The following is a 19288-nucleotide window of genomic DNA, read 5'->3' as shown; positions in this document are numbered from 1 at the left end:
GGAAAAAGGAGCAGGAAATCAAATTCTGGGCTGGTGGAAACCCATGACTTCTGGAGCTGCAGTGGACATTATTTACATCAGCAGACTTTGTCACGAGAGAGGGCTCCAGCCCTGCAGCCAGAGCCCATGTGCTCCCCTTGGCTGTGGAAAATGGACATTTTCCAGTCTCCCACGGAAAAGAGGTCATTTATATGAAATACCTGGAAACCCTCAGCTGGGAAGCACCACAAAGGGGCATGACACAGTCCAACACAGGTCACACACATATTCCAGGCTCCTTGGCCAAAGCCACTTGAGGTCAGTAATGTCACAGAATTAAACTGTTTAGCATCACAGATGCAAGTAATAGCCTGAATGTTCCTGCCCTACCCTCTTCAGACCTTCCACCATACTCAGAGAGGTCTTTTGCAGTTTGGTGAACACCAAAGCAAACAAGAAGACCAAATGCAGAGCACAGAGGCCCTGAGACACACCCCAGCATCCACAGCAAAGTCTATCCACAACTGAGGAGCTAAGAATTTTTCTTCAGCTTACTCATAACTTCCAGCTCTGCATCCTTTTTCTTTTTTCTTGTTCTGAAAGGAAACTTGAGCTAAAATTCAGCCAAGCAAAAACTGGTTCTTCTCAAAATATAAATTTTCCCATGGCTCTTTCCCTAAGCTGCAAGCTTGAGTCTAAACTGTTGTTAGGAAAACTTTTCATAGTAGCATCTAGAAGCCTGTCATGAATCAAGATCCCAATGTAGCAGACAAAATGTGAAAATCTCAACAAAAATTTCCCGTTCCAAAGAGACTAAAAAAGTCCCAGCTGAAGAAAATTACCTTATGCAATAAAATTTACAGTACACTCTTCTTTGCAATTACAGTGCAGAGCCCTGAATCTAAGAGTCTATTTACATTAGAAAAAATGCACACATTTAAAAAATCACGGCAAATAGCTTGTAACATCTTAGTGAAAACAGGAATAGAGCAGACAAAGGTGAACAATATGCACTATAATGCTGGAAAAACATTGAGCATCATACTTCAAAACACATGCCTTTTCTTGGTTAAATGGACCAAATCTACCTCAGCACTCTTCGCCCCAGTGTAGAAAGAGGATTTCATAAGGAAAGAAGTAAATCTCAGTAAAGGCATGCATCAGAACAAGGAAGATCAAAATTGTGCACAAACAAGAGCGCAGAGGGTGCCCACACACAACGATACAGACAGGAAGCACCTCAGGAGGCTCACTCTACCTTCACTGCCATGATCTGCCCACTAGGCATGTGCCGCATCTTCTCCACCACCCCGTACGCACCTCGTCCCAGCTCAGAGATGGGCTCCAGGTCATCAGCTTTCACCTCAAAGTTCTGCGGGGCAAAAAAACATCAGCGCGAAGCTGACTGTTGCACATACATGCTACGCAAGGAGCAAAATACCCCTAAAATCTAGCCCTGCTTGGCACATAAATTCACCTCTGTGCATCCCCCTCCCTACCTGTGTTCATGAGGCTAGAAACAAAATCACGGTCCTCGGAGGCTGTCAGGATTAACTACCGTGCAGCAGTTAGCAGCGTTCTGAAGAGGATATGCCTTGTAACAGCATAAGCAGGGAGCCTGTGTTGATGAGCATCCTGAGCAGGGCGGGAGCAGGAAGGATGGTTCCTTCGGTGGGATGCTCTCTCCCCAGCCACCCACACCCGAGTGCCCCTTCCAGCCACCTTTAGCTGCTCGCTCTTTCAGCTTCTCCATCTTCTAAGGGCTGAGATGGAAAACACCACGGCAGCTTCTCCCCCAGGAAACACATTCAGTCTTTTTTTTTTTTCCCCTTCCATCTTCCTCCTCCTCCCTCCCACAAACAATAATGGAAATATCCCCAGTTTTTCTTAAGGCCTGTAAAAGCTTATTTCTCCAGACCTGTAGATGGGCCAAATACTAGTTGAGTGTGCCCCATTTTTAAACCACGGCAGATTTATTTTGTCTAGCATTTGAGATGTCCTTCTCCCAGCCTCACACAAAGGATGACTTTGTTTGGAGCCCTGCATTCTAACCTGCCCTTCTCCTTTCTGCCGTGATATTGTGCAGCAGGCTCTATTTTTTGCTTATTATTTTTTTTGGATCTTTAAAATATGCTTTTGCTACTAAAACCAGCCATTCTGTTTGCTGAATGCACCACATCAGTCAATCATCCTACAGAAAGAACCGGGTTATAATGAACTGATTCACAGCACATAATCCCACACCGCTTTTTGCCGGCACAGCAGAAAAAAACCTGCAGCCTGAAATGTGCTGGCTGGGGATGCCACAGCATGCAGGGCCCGTACACTGTGTTACTGTGCGCTCGGGCTCCCGGTCATTCACTTGCAGCTATGTTGCCTGCAAAAGGAGCCCTGACTAACATTTTTGTGTAACAGCAGACATTTAAACATCTCTGACTGCCTGACACTACTCCTACTGTTCAACGGGACCCTCTCCAAAAAAGCCCTTAGACTCTCTCAAGGCCATTCTTAAATTTAGCAGCAAAGTTGAAAGGGAGAGGAGGGAAAGTGGCTTTCCCTAGGGATCGGGGGTGAGTGTAGAAAGGCTGGTGGAAGAGGGAGCACACCCTAAAGGAACCTGGCTGGACAAATAGGCAACAGATCTGGCGGAATGCAAGCCACAGTATGTCAGTCCTTCCAAGAGAGGCACGTATCTGCGTCTGTAAAAAAACCTGAGCTCTGGGTTTTACAAGGGTGTTTCTGCTCTCTGCCTTCATGCATGGAGACTTTTTGGATTGCTTGAGCTTTTCCTCATCCCTAGGACTGCAGGGGAGAAACTATTTTCTTGGAGCGGGTGTTTGCTCTAGCGGCAGGCATTTTCTCTGCCTCAGTGCTGCATCATTTTGCTCCAGAGGCATCTCACACTCCTTCCACCTTCCAGCCCCTGCTCCATGCCAGGGAAAATATAAAATTAAAAATGAAAGAAAAGCATCCAAAGATAGACAGCATAAACCACTACTGCATTAGCATTTCACTTCATAAATTATCTCTCTGACACCAAGGCCTATCTTTTGCACCTAATAAATTTATTGCCCAGCTTTAAAGTGCTGTTATGAATGCTGCTGTGCCATTTTCACCTATCGAAACAGCTGTCCTCGGTTTTGTTTTTTCCCTGCTATTTTTTTAGAACATCAGGTGGACTGGTTTCCACACTGTCAGAAGGATTTGCTTCCAGGACAGGAGGATCTACCCTGAGTTAGAAACCTGACGAGATGGCTTTCAATATCAGCGAAGGGAAATACTTTGGATGGAGGCTTTAAATTACCAAAGGAACTGAAATGAGAGTAAAATCTGCCGTTAGCAATCTCCTTGTTTTATAATCATTATTTCCAGGGGATTAGCTGCACCTTACTGAGGCAAGGAACACATTTCCAAGGTGGAAAACATGAAGGGGATGCAGGTGTCATGGGATGCAAAGGGTGAGCATTTGGGGACATGTCATCAGAGCAGTGACAACCAGCAGGTCACACTGCAGCTGGCCATGGGGCCATCAGTCCCACGCAGACAGCCCTTGTTGGAGAAACACAAACACCAGAGGCTCGTCAGCTGTCTGTGGCTGAAGGTGGCTGTCAGGGCTCCCACAAGCCCCCAGGCTGGCTCTTCTTAGCTTCAATTCATCCAGCAACTGCCTTCCAACAAGCAAAATGGGCTACATTTTTTTTTTAATAGCTGGTGTTTATTAATCTGCTCTTTCTTGGAGGGTTGAAGTTAAGCAATCCCCTGAGCAGCCTGCCTGGACAAGCAGCCAGCACCACGGCAGCCAGCCCTGGAAGGTCACCTGTCCCCAGAGGTTGTCTTCTCACCATAACTCCTAGTCTTACCTCCTCGCCAATGGAGATGCAGGCTTTGGAGTCTAGATCTCTGGGTGGCCTGTAGGAGAGAAAAGGGAAAAGATGTGAAATGTTCCTTACAAAGATCCATTTTCCTTCAGTGAGTAAATACAGCCCCCGTGGTCCCTCAGGCCGTCCCCTCACACCTTCGGGCCAGCAGCCCGAGTAGCCTTGAGCAGCCCAGCTAGTCTCCTAGATTTGCAGGATCAACAGATACAGCCAAGATCCACAAAGTCCCCCCAAAAAGAGGTCAGGAAGGAAGCTGCTGGAGTTGGCATTTCTCACACCCAACTTCCCCACGCGGGAACCCACAGAGATTCATTGCGAAAGGCAAGGCAGGTGGCAAGCACCAAACATCTACCAACTTGTATGGATTAGATGGGCATAAAGGCCTTAAACCACTGTAAATGATTACCTAAGGCATATAGCATGGGTTAACAGGCTAATAAAAGTCAGTCCTCAAGGAAGTAAAGAAAGCCAAGCAGGCTGGAGTTGCACAAACTGCCTTAAAAGCACAAGGTTTTCTTTTGCAAGGCTGAGTATGTAGGGAAGGGGATGTATTTTTGTGCCTTGACCAAATGCACATTACTCAAACTGGGTGGCCAAAGTGCCACATCAGTTAATATCAGGTGCCCATTCTGGTTTTTCCTTTTCCTGGGCACATCATTAAGCAGCACAAGACATGGACCATGGGCAGCGATGAGTAGAGGGTGATGGGTTCAGACCCCCTGGCTTGTACCTGGGGCTACAAGAGAAATACAAGGGCTGTTATTATCCTCCCTAATGGTGCCAAAATTAACCTGGGTGTTTTGCTTCTCTTCCTTGTGAAGGGTCCCCGTTATCCCAGCCCTGCAAGCACGAGCCCCAGGCGCTGGCCGTGACCGGCTGCTGGCCCCTGGCCGTGGCAGCACAGGCACTAGCAAAGGTTGGAAGGCAGCTGGGGTTCGTGGTTTTCTTTTTATTCTGCCTTAGTGTTTGCAGACTTACGTGGAGCTTGTCTGTGGTTGCTCAAATGCTTCTTTAGGAATTTTCAGCCCAGGGTTTCTCTTTCTGCCTGTGAAACAAGAAAGAGGCAGAATTAAAGAAAGGCACCTTTTTGTTGTTTTGTTTTGTTTTAATTTGCAAAACACAGCTTGTCTATATTTGTTGACCTTATTTAACATAAATGCCCGGCCAGGCTAGTGGTGTAGACTCAGGGCACAGAGTTCAAAACATAAAGTGCCTTTGTTCAGTAACGCTTCATTTAGACCTGCAAGGTCTGGCTGCCAACTTGGTACAGAAAACAGGCAAGAGCTCTGGCAGAGGCAGGCCATGTGAAAATGCAAAGTGAAAGGTATTTCTCCTTCGTCAGCCCTACCCACGTAGGTTCCCTTAAAATGTTTCTTAGATTTTAAACCATTCCAGATACATAACTGCAAATGCTGGCAGGATTAAAAATCTTTTTAAATTGAAGCTGAAAGTCCAGAATCAGATTCTGATTCCGTTTAAATGGGATGTTTCACCTCTTGGTCATTAAAGTTGTGCAAACCCAGCAAAAATAAAGCAGAATTAAGTTTGCAGGCTTCAAAGCCATTTGTTTCTGTTCATACTGACCAGCCAAGCTTTTCTGAGCTGGATGAAGCTCAAGCTCTGAAGCAGTTCAAATGCAAGCTCTCCTGTAAAGGGGGTCCAAGCCAGCAGACACAAGAGCCAGGCAGACTAGAGAAATACAAGAACCTTTTTATGACTAAACATATACAGGGACATTTCAGCGTGGGGTTTTGATTTCATGGATAAAATAACCTGAAAACATAAGTCATGTCACCGAAACCCCAAGGTAAACATCTGGCTATTTGGCTGTGTAATAAAATCTCTGGTCCCCCAAAAAGGCACAAGCATCTAATTTAGGCATTAAAACATTTTTAACCTAACAATTTATATCAATTACTATCTTTCTTTCAAGCATGAGTTTTACTCTCTATTCCCAACACTCTCTCTCAAGCTTTACCTACATGTTTGAGTTTGTTTTTCCTCTTGACACAAACTCATGTCAACAGACGTCTGTGCATCCTAGTGCCAAGGGGTGCTAGATCAAAGCACAGGCACCCAGACCTGAAAATGACCTTTTTGAAGCAATTAGGCAATTCAGATTGCCCATCTTTTTTTATTATTATTATTTTTATTTTTCCCTCCCACCTTGTCTGCTCCAAAAGACACGATCATACTTGCTCCTTTTGGCAGAGTCATTCCAGGATGGGACAGGCTGTGACAACCCAGCTGACACCTTTTGGGAAAACTATCTATTGGAAACCACTGTGCACACTCACTATCGGTATTAGAAATTGACAGAGCTGCAAATTTACAAAAGGGGAGAGGAAAAAAAAAAGCCAATTCTCTGCTGCAAGGAGTTTTCAGTCTAACATAGAAAAGGCAAAATAAAAGCAGCAAGGTCACTTCAGAGCCATGAAGAACAGCTCTCAGTTTTCCCAAGAGGTAAAAGCTTGTGTGTAAGGAAGCAAAAATCATTGAAAAACAAGTGGAGAAATTCTAACAGTTAGCAGAGCTGTTCTGCGACCCTTTTCCTTCTAGTTTTCTCTAGTTGTACTAGAAGGGTCTCTAGAAGGCACAACTGAGAAGCAAGCCCTGCTGTGCTAGATGCTCTAGATACCATTTCTTGCCCAAGCTGTGCCAAGCGCACATCAGCTCTAACAGGATGCTAAATGGGTAACAGTGTTCTGGATGTTGTTGTGTTTTAGCTAAAAAAGGAATCTCAAAAATACAGGTCTTGCAGTGTAGGCAAACAAAAACCATTTTGCTGACAGTTTCTAAGTCTGCCATCCCGGTGACCTCTCTGCTTCTGAAAACCTGCCTGCATCCTCTCACAGCTCAAGCAAACAAGACAACCATGCGCACATGAAAAGCAGTATCTCTCCTTATTTTGCACGGGGAAATAAAGACAAAAATTTGCCACCTTGCCCATGGAGGCAGGAACTGCCTCTTCAGCTCTAGAGCTGAACTCTTCCTGTTAACACTCACCAGCCGCCTCCTGGCATACGTCGACCATCCATCCCCACTGACATTCACACAACGAAAATCAAAAGAGAAACCAGCACAAATTTGCTCCGTTTTTTCCTTTTTGCTTTTTTTCTGTTGTGGATTTGTACCCGAACCTCAGGAACCTGCTCTCAGGTAGCTCTGGAAGGGTGAAAACGAACCTACTGGAAATTAACCTGATTTGAACGTGAACCAGAACAGGTTGTACAGCATTTAATCTTATCGTGGTTCACAAGTGGTGTCAGCAGAAGAACTAGGTAGCAAAATGCCAAACCCAAATAAATATTAAAAGCCTACCGCCTTCTGGTGAAATAAAATCTGCACTTTGGGGAGTTTATTTTCCTTGTCTCTTCTTCACAGAATACAATATTTTGAAACTTTGCCATTTTTTTGAAGCACAATCTGTTCGTGCAGTTGAGTTGCCAAGACACAGACACAGTTTAATGTTCTTTGGGGTTTTCTTTTCAAGAAAGAAGCGAGCAACAACAGTAGCAAGAATAAAACACCCATTTCACAGTGGTACCAGGAGAAGGGATTGCAACAGAAATTGCCACGGCTGGGACTCGCACCTGCAGCACCAGCAGCTCCTGCAGGATTAGCTCGTGGTGCGGAGGGGGAACATGGTTACCTCTGCACCGTGGCTCACCACATGGTTATTTAATGAAAGTCTCGAGCTGCAATCAGGAAATGTCATGCCTCTCAACTGGATCAGGCCAAGTTTCTGAGCTCCTTTTGTTACAACATGCAAAATTCTTGTCTCTCCAAGCCTTCTGCAGCCAGCGTCTGCAAGTGTCTTGCAGGAAGCATCAGCAATCCTAAACATGGCACTGCCTTAAAACTAGAAGCACGGAGCAGCGGTCAGCACGGTGCTGTGGAGCCGTGGCTGCCACCCTGGCAGGCTGCAGCAGGGTGCTGAAGTCGGGGTCCCCCCCTCGCCCCATGCCCCAGCTCCCCATTGCATGGGGTGGGAGGGCTCAACTGAGGCTCTGCAGCTGCTCTGAAAAACAAGGGTCCAGGTCACACATGCTTGAAAGACTTTCTCCCCAAAGGCAAACACTGACGCTTAGAGGGTTTTTGTAAGAATAAAAATAATTGGAAGTCCCAAGATCATTTCTCTTCAATAATAACTGCCAAGCAATCTTGCTGTCAAAATAAAATCCCCCAGTTTACCATAGCAGACATTGGCTTTGAAAGATGAAGCTGTATTAAATTGCAGTTTGCAGAGAAAGTCATCTCTACAGGAGCTCTGAATGTTGAAGCAGCTTAATAGCATACCAAATTGGATGTTACCTGTTCCATCCACCAGAAAACCAGTATTTTCCACAGTGTTTTTATGATTCATTATTATTTTTAGCTTTGTTTCCTGAAGAAAATCACCACGTGTATATTTGACAGTCTGTGTCCCTTGTGGCAAGTGTAAATCCACTGGCCAATTTCTCTGACAGAGAAATTGAGCTTTTGGAGATTGCAAATCTGATCAAAACAGATGACTAAATAAAGAAGTCCCCGACTCAGAAGCAGGCTGAAGCACAAAAGCAACCCATGGCAGACCAGGCATCCGTGTTTGAGCTGTGCAGAAACACCGGGTGTCTCAGACACCAAAATAGCACGAGGCTCGGTCCTGAGGCACAGACCAGCCAGGGCCTGAGCATCAGTGTGGAGGGTTCACTGCGACTCCTTGGGGTTTGCAATAAGGAAAGTCCCAGTGAGCCATCATACAAAGCATGAAATCTAAACGTGGTTCCTTCTGCAAAACATTCACAGTCCTGGTTGATCAACAGATGGGAACATGTATCTGCTCCCCAGCACCCAAGAAGTCATGAGTTTTCCATGTAAACAGCCACTGGTGGCTTTCTGGTCTCTGCACCCTCAAGCTAAAGCTCATTTGAGACCTCTCCCTGCAATCTCCCACATGGAGACTTCCACAAGCACTTGACTCAAAAGCCAAGTTTTAAGAATACTTGAGGGGGAAGAAACAGACTGGTGTGGAGCAATGCTGAGAGACATCTTCAGAAGTGAGTTTTCATTCAGCAGAACACCCTGGGTATCTGTAACATTAAGCACAAGCTTAAATCTACTTTCTTCTAGCAAAGCAATTACCCACAGTAAATGCTGAACTGACTCGCGCTAGAGATGTTGCCACCTTTAAAAACCCTCAGTGCTTTCTTGGCAAGCGCACTGCTCAGGACAGCAGTAATGCAAGCAGTTAGCTGCAGCATCGCTGCAACCGCCTGTGCCCAGCTACCCCCCGCCTGCCCCCCGCCCGGGCACTGCCTCGGCCAGCGCAAGAGAGTCAATGCTGAGAACAAAGTGAGGTCTGAAAGCAAAATCCTAATAGGAAAAAGAAAACCTGACTTAATGAAAACACATTAAATACTTCCCTGTGAAGGTCTTAAACCCAGTTCCTGAGGGAGGGGAGAAAAATACAACTTCCACTGGGCTCGTTAACCTCTTCTCACCAGCACTGACAGAGCGTACAGGGAGATTAATGTTGCTAGCCCCTTTCAATTAGGGCAGTGTTAAATATCAATATTGAAAAAAGAAACTTCAAAGTTTCACAGCAAAAGGGTAGGAAGCATAACAGAGAATAATAAAGAAAGGGAAGACAGAGGAATTCACTACCCACATATGCTGTAACAGAAAATAAACTTTTACTTCTGAAGGAAAATCCCATTCCCCAGTCTCCAGACTTTTCACTGCAGTTAAAAACTTTTTATGATATAATCCAAAGTAAATGGTTCCTTGCCACAAAAAGCTCCTATTTCCTTCAAAGGATATTAACCAGTTCTGTCTTCACCACAATTTATTATTAAAGCTGTGTTCAATTGCCATGTAGCAACACTTCCTTTCAAATAGCACTCTTTAGCATATAATTTGCTGGTAAAATTTCACAGGCGGGAAATGCCTCTTTCTCCCACTTTTTTGAGATAAAAGTGGCTCATTTACTGTTCCTGTCTTTCCTAATGCTCTTTTCTCTGATTTCTTGAAAAGTTTTGAAAGCCAAATGATCTGCTTTTCCCCTATCAGCTGTACTTAACTGTGTAAGCAAAACCCCCGCCCTAACACAAGGGCAAAATGGAAATGCTCGGTGCGATTCCATGGAAGAGGAGTGAATCGGCATCTCACGGGCTCTGCAAGACAGCTCTGTGCCGAACGGCTGCACAACCAACCTCTCGCTGATACCAAAGTGCTGCTATGCCTACTTTGCGGTGGGAAAGGACCCGTGGCCATGGCTTAGATGCAAAACCCCAAACTGAGACGGTTCTTGAAAACCCCAGAAAGTAAGATTAATTTCTTTCTTTTTTTTGTCCCAGATGCCCTGGAAATGCCCGGCAGAAAACAGCTCTTCATGCAAAGACTTGGTTTTCAGCTGCAAAGGGCATCTCTTATCCAAAGCCCAGTTCCAGCTCATATTTCAGCAAGGAACGGTAGACTCGATGCTGTCAAAGAGAAGTCCAAACCTTGCAGGCCAGGTGGAAATATTCAAACCCCAGAGAACTTCACCCATTAATATGCCTGGACCCAGGCACGTGAACACTGAGATACCTTAAAGTTTCTCATGGCACCCAGGGCACAGCAGGGTCACCTGGAGCAACTGCTGCTGTAGAAGATGTAGCAACCTCATATTTAACATAAATGTCACATAGAATGACCAAAGAGGGGAAAACATTTTTTTTTCAATAACAAGTATTCAAGATCATCTCACAGATTAATTATTTATGCTTGCAAATTATTAAAGTTTAAGGCATACATAATGATTAGAGCTGATAAAAACCCATCGTAGCAAACATGAGAGTTCAAGGCTGGTGATAGACTTGCCCATCTCCTTTGGTCCTCAGTCATCTGCCCCAGCAACACCTCACCACCACTCACCAGTTCTCAAGGTGAAAAGCCTTTGATTCTGCCCAGGTCTCTCCACCAAGGAATCCCACAAGTGGGGATGTCCCAGCCAAGCGTAAGAGGAGGGGGAAGGCTGGGAGCATTCCTGACATCCCCACAGTCAAACACTCAGCACCTCTAGACTAAACAACAGTCACTGAGCAAAGACGCCTGAGCTTCCCTGCCAAATTGTTGTGCCTAAAAATTAAAATACATGTAGATAACAAAGTATAGTTTAAATGAGTGGGTCTGAGGGAGAAGCCAGACTGCCGGAGCTGTACCTGGACTTGTTTTTACAAGCTGGCTCCGTTCCAGCTGAAACAGAAATCAAGTCCTCAGTCAAACAGAACAAACACAAATGGGTGTAAATTCAGGAACTAGCCACTTCTGGTGGTTTTAGCAATATAAATGTAACCTCCCAGGTGGCCACTTCCCAGAGGCAGCCCCACTTGCCCTCCCATGGGTTGTTGTGGCATCTCCACAGGCATGACCACAGTGCCTCCAGTACCACCACCACCTTCCTCCCACAGGCTTTGTCTGTGTGCAAGTCTTTGAATTTTGCCATACAGGCAAAGTATGGAATTAAGCCATGCTCTTTTGATTAAAATATCTTTGGGACAGATCTACAGGTGATAGGGAGGCTAGTGTTGGTGACTGGTTCAGTGGCTGGGGTTGGGAGATGCCAGGGGAAGTTCTCTTGTCACTTCTGCCTCCATGCCTGGGCTGCACGTCTTGGTAACCCTTTGGTAAAGCTGCACAAACCCACATTGTGCACCACTCGGAGCAGGGTGCCAGGGACAGGGTGGGTGAGTGGCTGAGCTGTGCCCACCACCCATTTTGTGAATGCCAAAGCCCTACTTTGTAGAGAAAACCAAAAGCTAGGTGTTCATGTAAGCACCAGTGATGTGGAAGCAGGCCTGAAAATCTGTTTTCCGACCCCTTATTAAGGCACAGAAAAGGAATTTAATGTGCAAGAGATTCTTAAAACCTGTTGAAGTTTCAACCAAAGGCCAAGGGAAGAGATAAAGTGGATATTGTGCTTTATTTGCTCCTTGAAATGTAGTTCAGCTGCTCTCCCCTTAGCCCTATCAATAAGTAAGGGTGGCCAAGGACCACTGGCTGCACTCCCATCACTGCCATGAGCAACTGGACTGGTTGGAGATAAATGGAGATGCTCCAGTGAGGAACATAGTACATCCTCTGTGCAGGACAGGGACATTTCCTGCACATGCTTTAGATGTGTCTTCCCTTGTGGCTGTCTGCAATACCTCCTTGGAAACGGCAAACTTGAAATCTGTTTCCTTAACAACTCATTTCAGGGCTGCTCCGGAGAAGGGAGCCAAGGCTGCTGCAGCCATGGGGCTGAGATGCCTCCCACCTCCGGGCTTTCCTCCTATTGCTTGGGTGCTGTGCAGCTGCCGGCCCATTTGGTGGCCACTGGTACATCCAGGTCTGAGCTCCCCATCACTGTTGCCAGCCCCATCACTGCACCCTGTGTCCGCATGCCAACTCCAATCTTTATGTCCCAAGAACTGAAGCAATTTTATTTTTTTCCCCTCCAGGAGCCGTATTTTGGGACAGGAAGCAGGAAAGGCAAGAGCACTCTTACGCATGTGATGGATTTTGCCAAGGCATACTAGAATCAGGACACACCTGAAACACTGTATCAAGTGCAGAAATACCACGGGACAGCCCTTATTTGCTCTGAAGTCCTAGTGCACCACTCCTCTTTTTGGTGCTTTTCTCCAAAAATAAATAAATAAGCACATTTCATTTCATACCAAATCTGGATATGCCAGCAGGCTAAATGGAGTGCTTGAGTCACTTCTCCTTGCTTTTTCCCTCTGCCTCTCAGAATCATAGAATGGTTTGGTTTGGAGGGATCTTAAAGACCACCTAGCTCCACCACCCCTGCCCTGGGCAGGGACCCCTCCCACCAGCCCAGGTTGCCCCCAGCCCCATCCAGCCCGGCCTGGGACGCTGCCAGGGATGGGGCACCCACAGGTCTCTGGGCACCCCGTGCCGGTGTCCTGCCACCCTTGTGGTGAAGAATTTCTTCTTTCTCTCCAATCTAAATGCCCCCTCTTTCGGTTCAAAACCATTCCCCCTTGTCCTATCGCTACGTGCCCCTGTAACAAGCCCCCTCCAGCTTTCTTGTCGGCCCCTTTAGGTCCTGGGAGGCTGCTCTAAGGTCTCCCCGGAGCCTTCTCCAGGCTGAGCAACCCCAGCTGTCCCAGCCTGTCCTCTCAGGAGAGGTGCTCCAGCCCTGAGCATCCTCACGGCCCTGCCCTCCTCTGGATTCGCCCCAACAGGTCCATGCCCTTCTGATGCTGGGGACCCCAGAGCTGGATGCAGCGCTGCGGGGGGGTCTCAGGAGAGCAGAGCAGAGGGGCAGAATCGCCTCCCTCGCCCTGCCGGCCACGCTGCTCTGGATGCGGCCCAGGGTGCGGGTGGCTTTCTGGGCTGCAGGCACACGTTGCCAGGTCATGCTGAGCTTCTCATCAACCAACACCCCCAAGTCCTCCTCCTCAGGGCTGCTCTCAATTCATTCTCCGCTCAGCCTCCATTTGTGCTTGGGATTGCCCCGACCCATGTGCAGGACCTTGCACTTGGCCTTGTCCAACTCCATAAGGTTCGCACGAGCCCACCTCTCGCACCCATCAAGGTCCCTCGGGATGGCATCCCTTCCCTCCAGCGCATCTCCCGCACCGCACAGCTTGGCGTTGGTGGAAAACTTGCTGCGGGTGCCCTTGATCCCACTGTCAGTGTCACCAACAGAGATGTCAAACAGCACTGGCCCCAATACCAGCCCCTGAGAAACGGCACTTGTCACTGGTCTCCCCTCGGGTATCAAGCCATTGACTGCAAGTCTCTGAGTGCAATGACCCAGCCAATTCCTTATCCCTTCATCTCCTTTCTGGCTCTGACTGATGGCTGAGACACACTGCGCTAAGTAAGGGGAACCTGCTCCTAAAGACACTTTCCAGACACATAACCAGCCAACACATCACCCCAAGTGCAACCAAATTTGCTTTGGCAAAGAGAAGATGACCTCAGAGCCATAGCCCAGAGGAGGATCCTTTCTTTTCTCAAAGTCAGTCTAAGCAATCAAAATACAGAGACAGAAAACCCCAGAATTCCATGTGGAAAACCAGTATCTGGAAATCTGTACAGTACAAAACCCTGAAACACTGGCACAACACATGAGCAGATGATGCTGCATCCACCTTCTTTTTTAATTCCCAAATCCCCTGCAGATAAGAAGAGTATGGCGTGCCACGGTCTGGGCACAGTTCACCCAGTGACTATGTACCAGTCAATCCCAAATTACTTGCTGGCACTGTTAGCACCCATATTGCAATGCTGGAAATGTAATTTGCTGTCCTGCCCCGTCAGCGGCCGTGCCCCAGCATCCAGCCGTGCCCCAGCACCCAGCCATGCCCCAGCACCCAGCCGTGCTGGCGGCTGCCCCGGGGTTCCTCCGTCACAGGGCTCAACTCGCTCCTCTGACTCAACCCTGCAACCTGGAATAAACCCAGCGCAGAAGAGGCCCCAAACCAAAACAGCAGAGCTTTTGCAAGGAGCGACAGAGGTGCACCGCGTGAACTGCCTGGCAGAGGTTGTGCAACATCTGCTCGGATCACACCCGGGTTATTTGCGTCTCAGCGCTGTCTCCGCTGCAAGAGTGGGAGCAAGCTGCGTCTTCAACTCGCGGCAGCTGACGTCGGTCAGCTCTGCCGAGGCGCAAACACAATGGAGACAAAGATCTTCAGCTTCACTGAAGGTAAAATCACAAGGTCAGGCCTCTGTGCCTGCCTCAAGATTGGCCTCCAGCCGTAGATGGTTTGGTGGCAAAGCTCTGAACAGCACCAGAACAAAACGCTGGAAGAAGGCGAAGCAGAAAGCTTTGCAGAAAGGACTCCAGCAGACTAATCTCTGGATCCTGCAGTGCAGAAACATACAGAAATGTCACCAAACTGTGCAAATATCAGAACCTATTTGCCTGCCGTTCAATAAGTTCTGTATTTCAGTAATTCAATTTTGAAGGTAATTTCCTGATTCAGGCTAATCTTGCTTACTCTGCCCATTTTCCTCTTAACACATCCTGCAAAAGACTGCAGGCTGCTGTGTTTATTCATCTCAATACAGAAACCAGAGAGATGCAATTTCTCCTTATCTATCTGCACATTTTGGTTATGCGAGTGTGTTTGTCACTCTGATAAGAGTGCATCTCTAAATTGTAGAAGAGTTAAGACCTTCTGAGTGTGAAGTGGAAGAGACACTTAGATAGAGATTAGACATGAGATCTTGTGCTAAGACATGCACTGAACACAGTGCTACAGGGACTCTGGGAAGGGGGCAGGGAGCTGATAGAGCTTTTGGGAAACTCTAAACCCTCCTGTAATCTCCCACCGAACAAAACTGGGTCCCCCTGCAGCTCTAGTCCACAGGAGCTTGCAGGGAGCACTGGGGTAATCACGCGCTGGAGCAGCCTTCCAGCAGGTTTCGTGGGACACCAGTACCCAACACCAGCTTGGAGATGACAACTGGCTGTCTGACAGAGGGGGTGATACAACACGGCTGCACGGGAGAGGATATGAGGGTTTAGGATGATCTTTTGTGTCTTGTAAAAGTTGCCAGCACCTCACTGAGCTGTTTCAGGGGCTCCCCCACTGGCTTGGACTTCACATTGCCAAGACCTTGGACTTCACTTCCCAACTGGGCTCTGCCCCGATGTGTTCCCTGCACCCCACTCCACCATTTACTTGCAGGAATACCAATGTGAGAGGAAACGGGGCCTTCAGTGCCCATTTTCATGCTCACAGACCAACGATGAGCAGCTACATGCTCCCCTCCGATGCTAACAGCTCAGAGGAAATGGGGAGATGGCAACAAACAACTTTTCCAGATAATGTCCCTTCCCAGCCCAGATGCAGCATCACTCTCAGTCTCAGCAAGGGAACTGCAGGCACAGCATGGGGCCACCCACCATGTTCCTGTTGAGCTGGTGCCAGGACCACATTGGCATCTGTGGATGTGACAAGGCAAGAGAGAGCCCTTTCCGGACACCCTGCACTGCTGAGGCAGCCTTTAGATTAGCCAGCTTTTCTTCAGAAAACAGCTGCAATGCAAAATAGCCCTGAATCCATTGTATTTCAGGAGCTAATGTAAGTGGGAGATGATAAGATACGAGAGTTTTGCCTGCCTACGGCTTTCAGCATGGGGCACAAGAGACTTTAATATTAAAAACCCTGTTACAACACTTTGGCTGAACTCATCTGGCGTGTGCATCCAGCTGCTCAAACTTCGATGGCCTGGGGGAAAGGGCACAGCTCCTCCCAAACAGCAGCATCTCTGTGCAAACAGTGGCACCAACACCCAGCAGGAACGGCACTCGATGCACCACAGCTGGGAGCAGCTGCTGCAAGGCAATTCCACCCAGGCTGGGGCTCGGCTGCCCCGAGCTGCCCCGCAGCACCAGCCCTGCCCTTGCACAGCTCTCCAGGGATCACCGCTTTCCTCCTTGGTGCTGGGATCTCCCAGTCAGCTGCAAAGTACAACCGTTGAGTTCTCTGCTGATTCACCCCAGCCGCAAGATGCTCTGTCAGGGACAGGCACTGCCTCGTGATCCATCAGATAAAAGAGGGGAGGAGGTGGTGGGTGGAAGGGACAGAGCACCAGGCTGTGCACGCTCCGGTTTCAGCTCTAACAACCCCATCTATGGCCGCAGGCAAGTTAATCATAGAATCATATAATATCTCAAGTTGGAAGGGACCCATAAGGATCTCAACTCCAACTCCTGAAGTTGCACAAGATTTGTTTGTGTGCATGTCCCTTCTCTGCCTCGTGTGCAGGTGTGCCGCAATAATGAATTAAAACAAAACCACCTCTGTTGCTTTGGGTTCTGACTCACATCCACCAAAGCGAAGAACCTCCATGGATGAGGATGTTGGCAGCTGCTAAAGGATGTTGCCCACATTGTACAGGGGGCACAAGGCAGCACAGGCTCACACAACTGTCCCGCTCCCCTTGGCACCTGAGAGTATTAGCCCAAACCCATGGAGGCGGTTCAAGCTGAGGATGGGAGAGCAGCACTGAACCCCACCAGGCTTGTGAGACATCTCTGACACCCTTTAGCTGCAAGGAGACACCTGCCTGCGCCGAGGCTGGGGCTGTGCCTTCATGCTCCAGACTTGTTGAATCCTCCAGAGACCACTGTGGAGGCACGTGTATAAAAACACAAAATGCAAAATTCAACAATTTGCCTACGCACGCCCCCAACTCCAGTAGCCTGACAGTAATTCTATAGGAACCAAAGCCTCTTCCTTCTTCTCACCTTGCTTTCCCTAACTATTTTTCCACCCATCAACTTAAATTTCATGGATGCACCCAAGCCTTCCTCATTACACACAGAGAAAAACCACTTCCACTCCTCCACCACACTGCCTCAGACACCCTCAAATCCTGCAAATCACTTGCAGCTGCCCAACGTGAGGCTGCCAGAGCCAAAAGGCAGCTCAGGGAAATCTTACTGGGCTCCAAGCAGTGCCAACAAGGACTTTGTTTTCTGCTCCTCACCGTCACTGGAGCAGGCTGCATCCCTCACAGAGCTCCTGCACCTCCAGCAGCTGCATCCCACCATTGCTCTGGGAAAGATGCGATAGTGGTGGAGATGCCACAGAGCAACAGAGCCTCGTGGCCTCTTCCCTCGCCCCTGTTATCATGAGAAATCACAGCAGTGGAGCTGCAGGGAGGCAAGTGGCAGGGGCAGTCACTCCCTCCAGTCACCAGGTCACCATAAATCAAGCCCTTATTTTCCCTCTGCCAAGGTCCGCTGGCTTCACTGCCTCCCCATCCCAGAGCCTGTTTTCTTTGCTGCTTATCTCAAATTAGGAAATCCACAGGAATTGCAGGCCAGGGAAGCTGTTTGTCAAGAGCCTCCGGCCCTCGTGGGGATTTTTTATGAGGGACTTTTCGTTTAGTTGCTGCTTTGTTTTCAAACCCTCGGCCGTCTGCTTGCAGTGGGAGTTTGCTGGAATCAAAACTGGAGAAAAGCTTTTGGAATTCACCCGGGGAACAAAAGGGCTTTTGTGCAGGAGGATTTGAAGGATGCGGCTGCTTTCATTGCTGCTACCTTCATTTCTATTTTCTCCCTGCCAAAGAGCACCTGCCAGCGGCGCCGGAGGAGGTGGGCTGCTGCCCGTGCATGGGGGACGCGCAGGCAGGAGCACGGCCGCCTCCCACGCCCGCAGGCAGCGGAAGCAGAGCGCTGCAGGCAGAAGGGTGAAGTGCTTTCCAAACGTTCATGCCTCGTGGCGTGCAAGGCTTACTCGGGCCTTTCGGCCAAGCTTCAAGCTCCCTGCCCTGGCTCTGCCCCTGGCACAGAAGGCAGGGTGGGCTCTGCTCCTCAGTGCGGCGGCAGCACCCTAGAAAGTCTCCCAAGGGACAGGCAGGCTCTGCGTGCCGGTGGGTGCTCCCACACGATGCAGCCCATGGATGAGGGGCTGAAGCTCCCACAGCCAATGTGTGAGCAGGGATGCTGTGGGTTTGCTGCAAGCCGGGCATCACTCCTGGGACTCCACTTGCTTTTCTTCTACTTCCCCTTATCCACCAAGAATTCACCTCAAAAGTTCACAGTGAAGGGCCACATGCAGCGACGGAACCCTGACCAACTTCCCAGATGAATACCTAGCGGGTAGCAGCAAGTTTCCGACACTCAACACAAAAAGCATGTGGCCCGTCTGCCTCAGTCATGGTGGGAACAAGACTGGCCTTAAACCCACTGGCCCCAGCCCAGCTAGAAATACTTCTCCACTTCCTAACCCACTGCTCCCTGGAAAACCTGACACAGTAAGGGAGTATCCACCTCCTTTCCCCACTACTTTACAGAGCCTCGAAACCCAGCTTTCTTAGGGCAATGAGATCCCCTCCCTGTCAAACACCCCACAGATGCCTTTTTGCTCAAAGTCTCCCTCCAGTTTCAATTTTGATTTTCAGGTTTTTTAAACTGGGAGTTGCTGGGAGTTACTCCCATGGGGTTCTGCAAGGTGTTTTTAAAGCATCACTGGCAGAGCAAGGACCCTGCTGCACAGCTTCATTTCCCCTGAAAAAAACAATCGGCTTCTACATCTGCCCCAGCTGCCCAGACACCGAGGGGGGACAAGTCCGTGCACCTGGCAGAGCGGGCAAGGGGCAGCCGCCCCAGCAGCACCAGCACCGTGCCTCCCGCGCCAGGGCCTCTTGGAGCTGTCAGATGTGCTGCCAGCCCAGGGAAATGCAAATTGCTTTGGAAAATGAAGGTGACATTTCCACCCGCTTGCTGATTTCTGCTGTGCTGCAGACTCAGAAGCCCGATCCAGGCCTGCAGCTCCAGCTATGAAGGTTCTGATGTCTTGGTGCTTACATTTAAGCATGTGCTTACCGTGAGTACATGTTGCTATTAAGGATGTATTAAGCACCAGGCTGAGCAGGAACACGTACATAAAGGCTGTGCCAGACCGTTGTCTTAGCCTTTCCAATAGCTGCAG

At 48.6% G+C, this 19288-nt stretch overlaps 1 protein-coding gene across 2 annotated transcripts in view; it reads right to left on the bottom strand.

The window, feature by feature from the left end:
- Positions 1-19288, bottom strand: part of MAP2K6 (mitogen-activated protein kinase kinase 6) — a 55196-nt gene that overhangs the window by 23731 nt on the left and 12177 nt on the right. For both annotated transcript variants that reach the window (XM_055727912.1, XM_014286240.3), the window contains exons 2-4: positions 4836-4902; positions 3840-3888; positions 1238-1351 (exon numbers count right to left, since the gene is read on the bottom strand). In XM_055727912.1, the coding sequence (XP_055583887.1) occupies positions 1238-1351; positions 3840-3888; positions 4836-4902 (230 nt within the window). The remainder of the gene's footprint in view (positions 1-1237; positions 1352-3839; positions 3889-4835; positions 4903-19288) is intronic.

Source organism: Falco cherrug, chromosome 1 (genome assembly GCF_023634085.1).
Source record: "Falco cherrug isolate bFalChe1 chromosome 1, bFalChe1.pri, whole genome shotgun sequence".
In the NCBI taxonomy this organism is placed as follows: domain Eukaryota; kingdom Metazoa; phylum Chordata; class Aves; order Falconiformes; family Falconidae; genus Falco; species Falco cherrug.
This window is presented reverse-complemented; position numbering and strand designations above follow the sequence as displayed.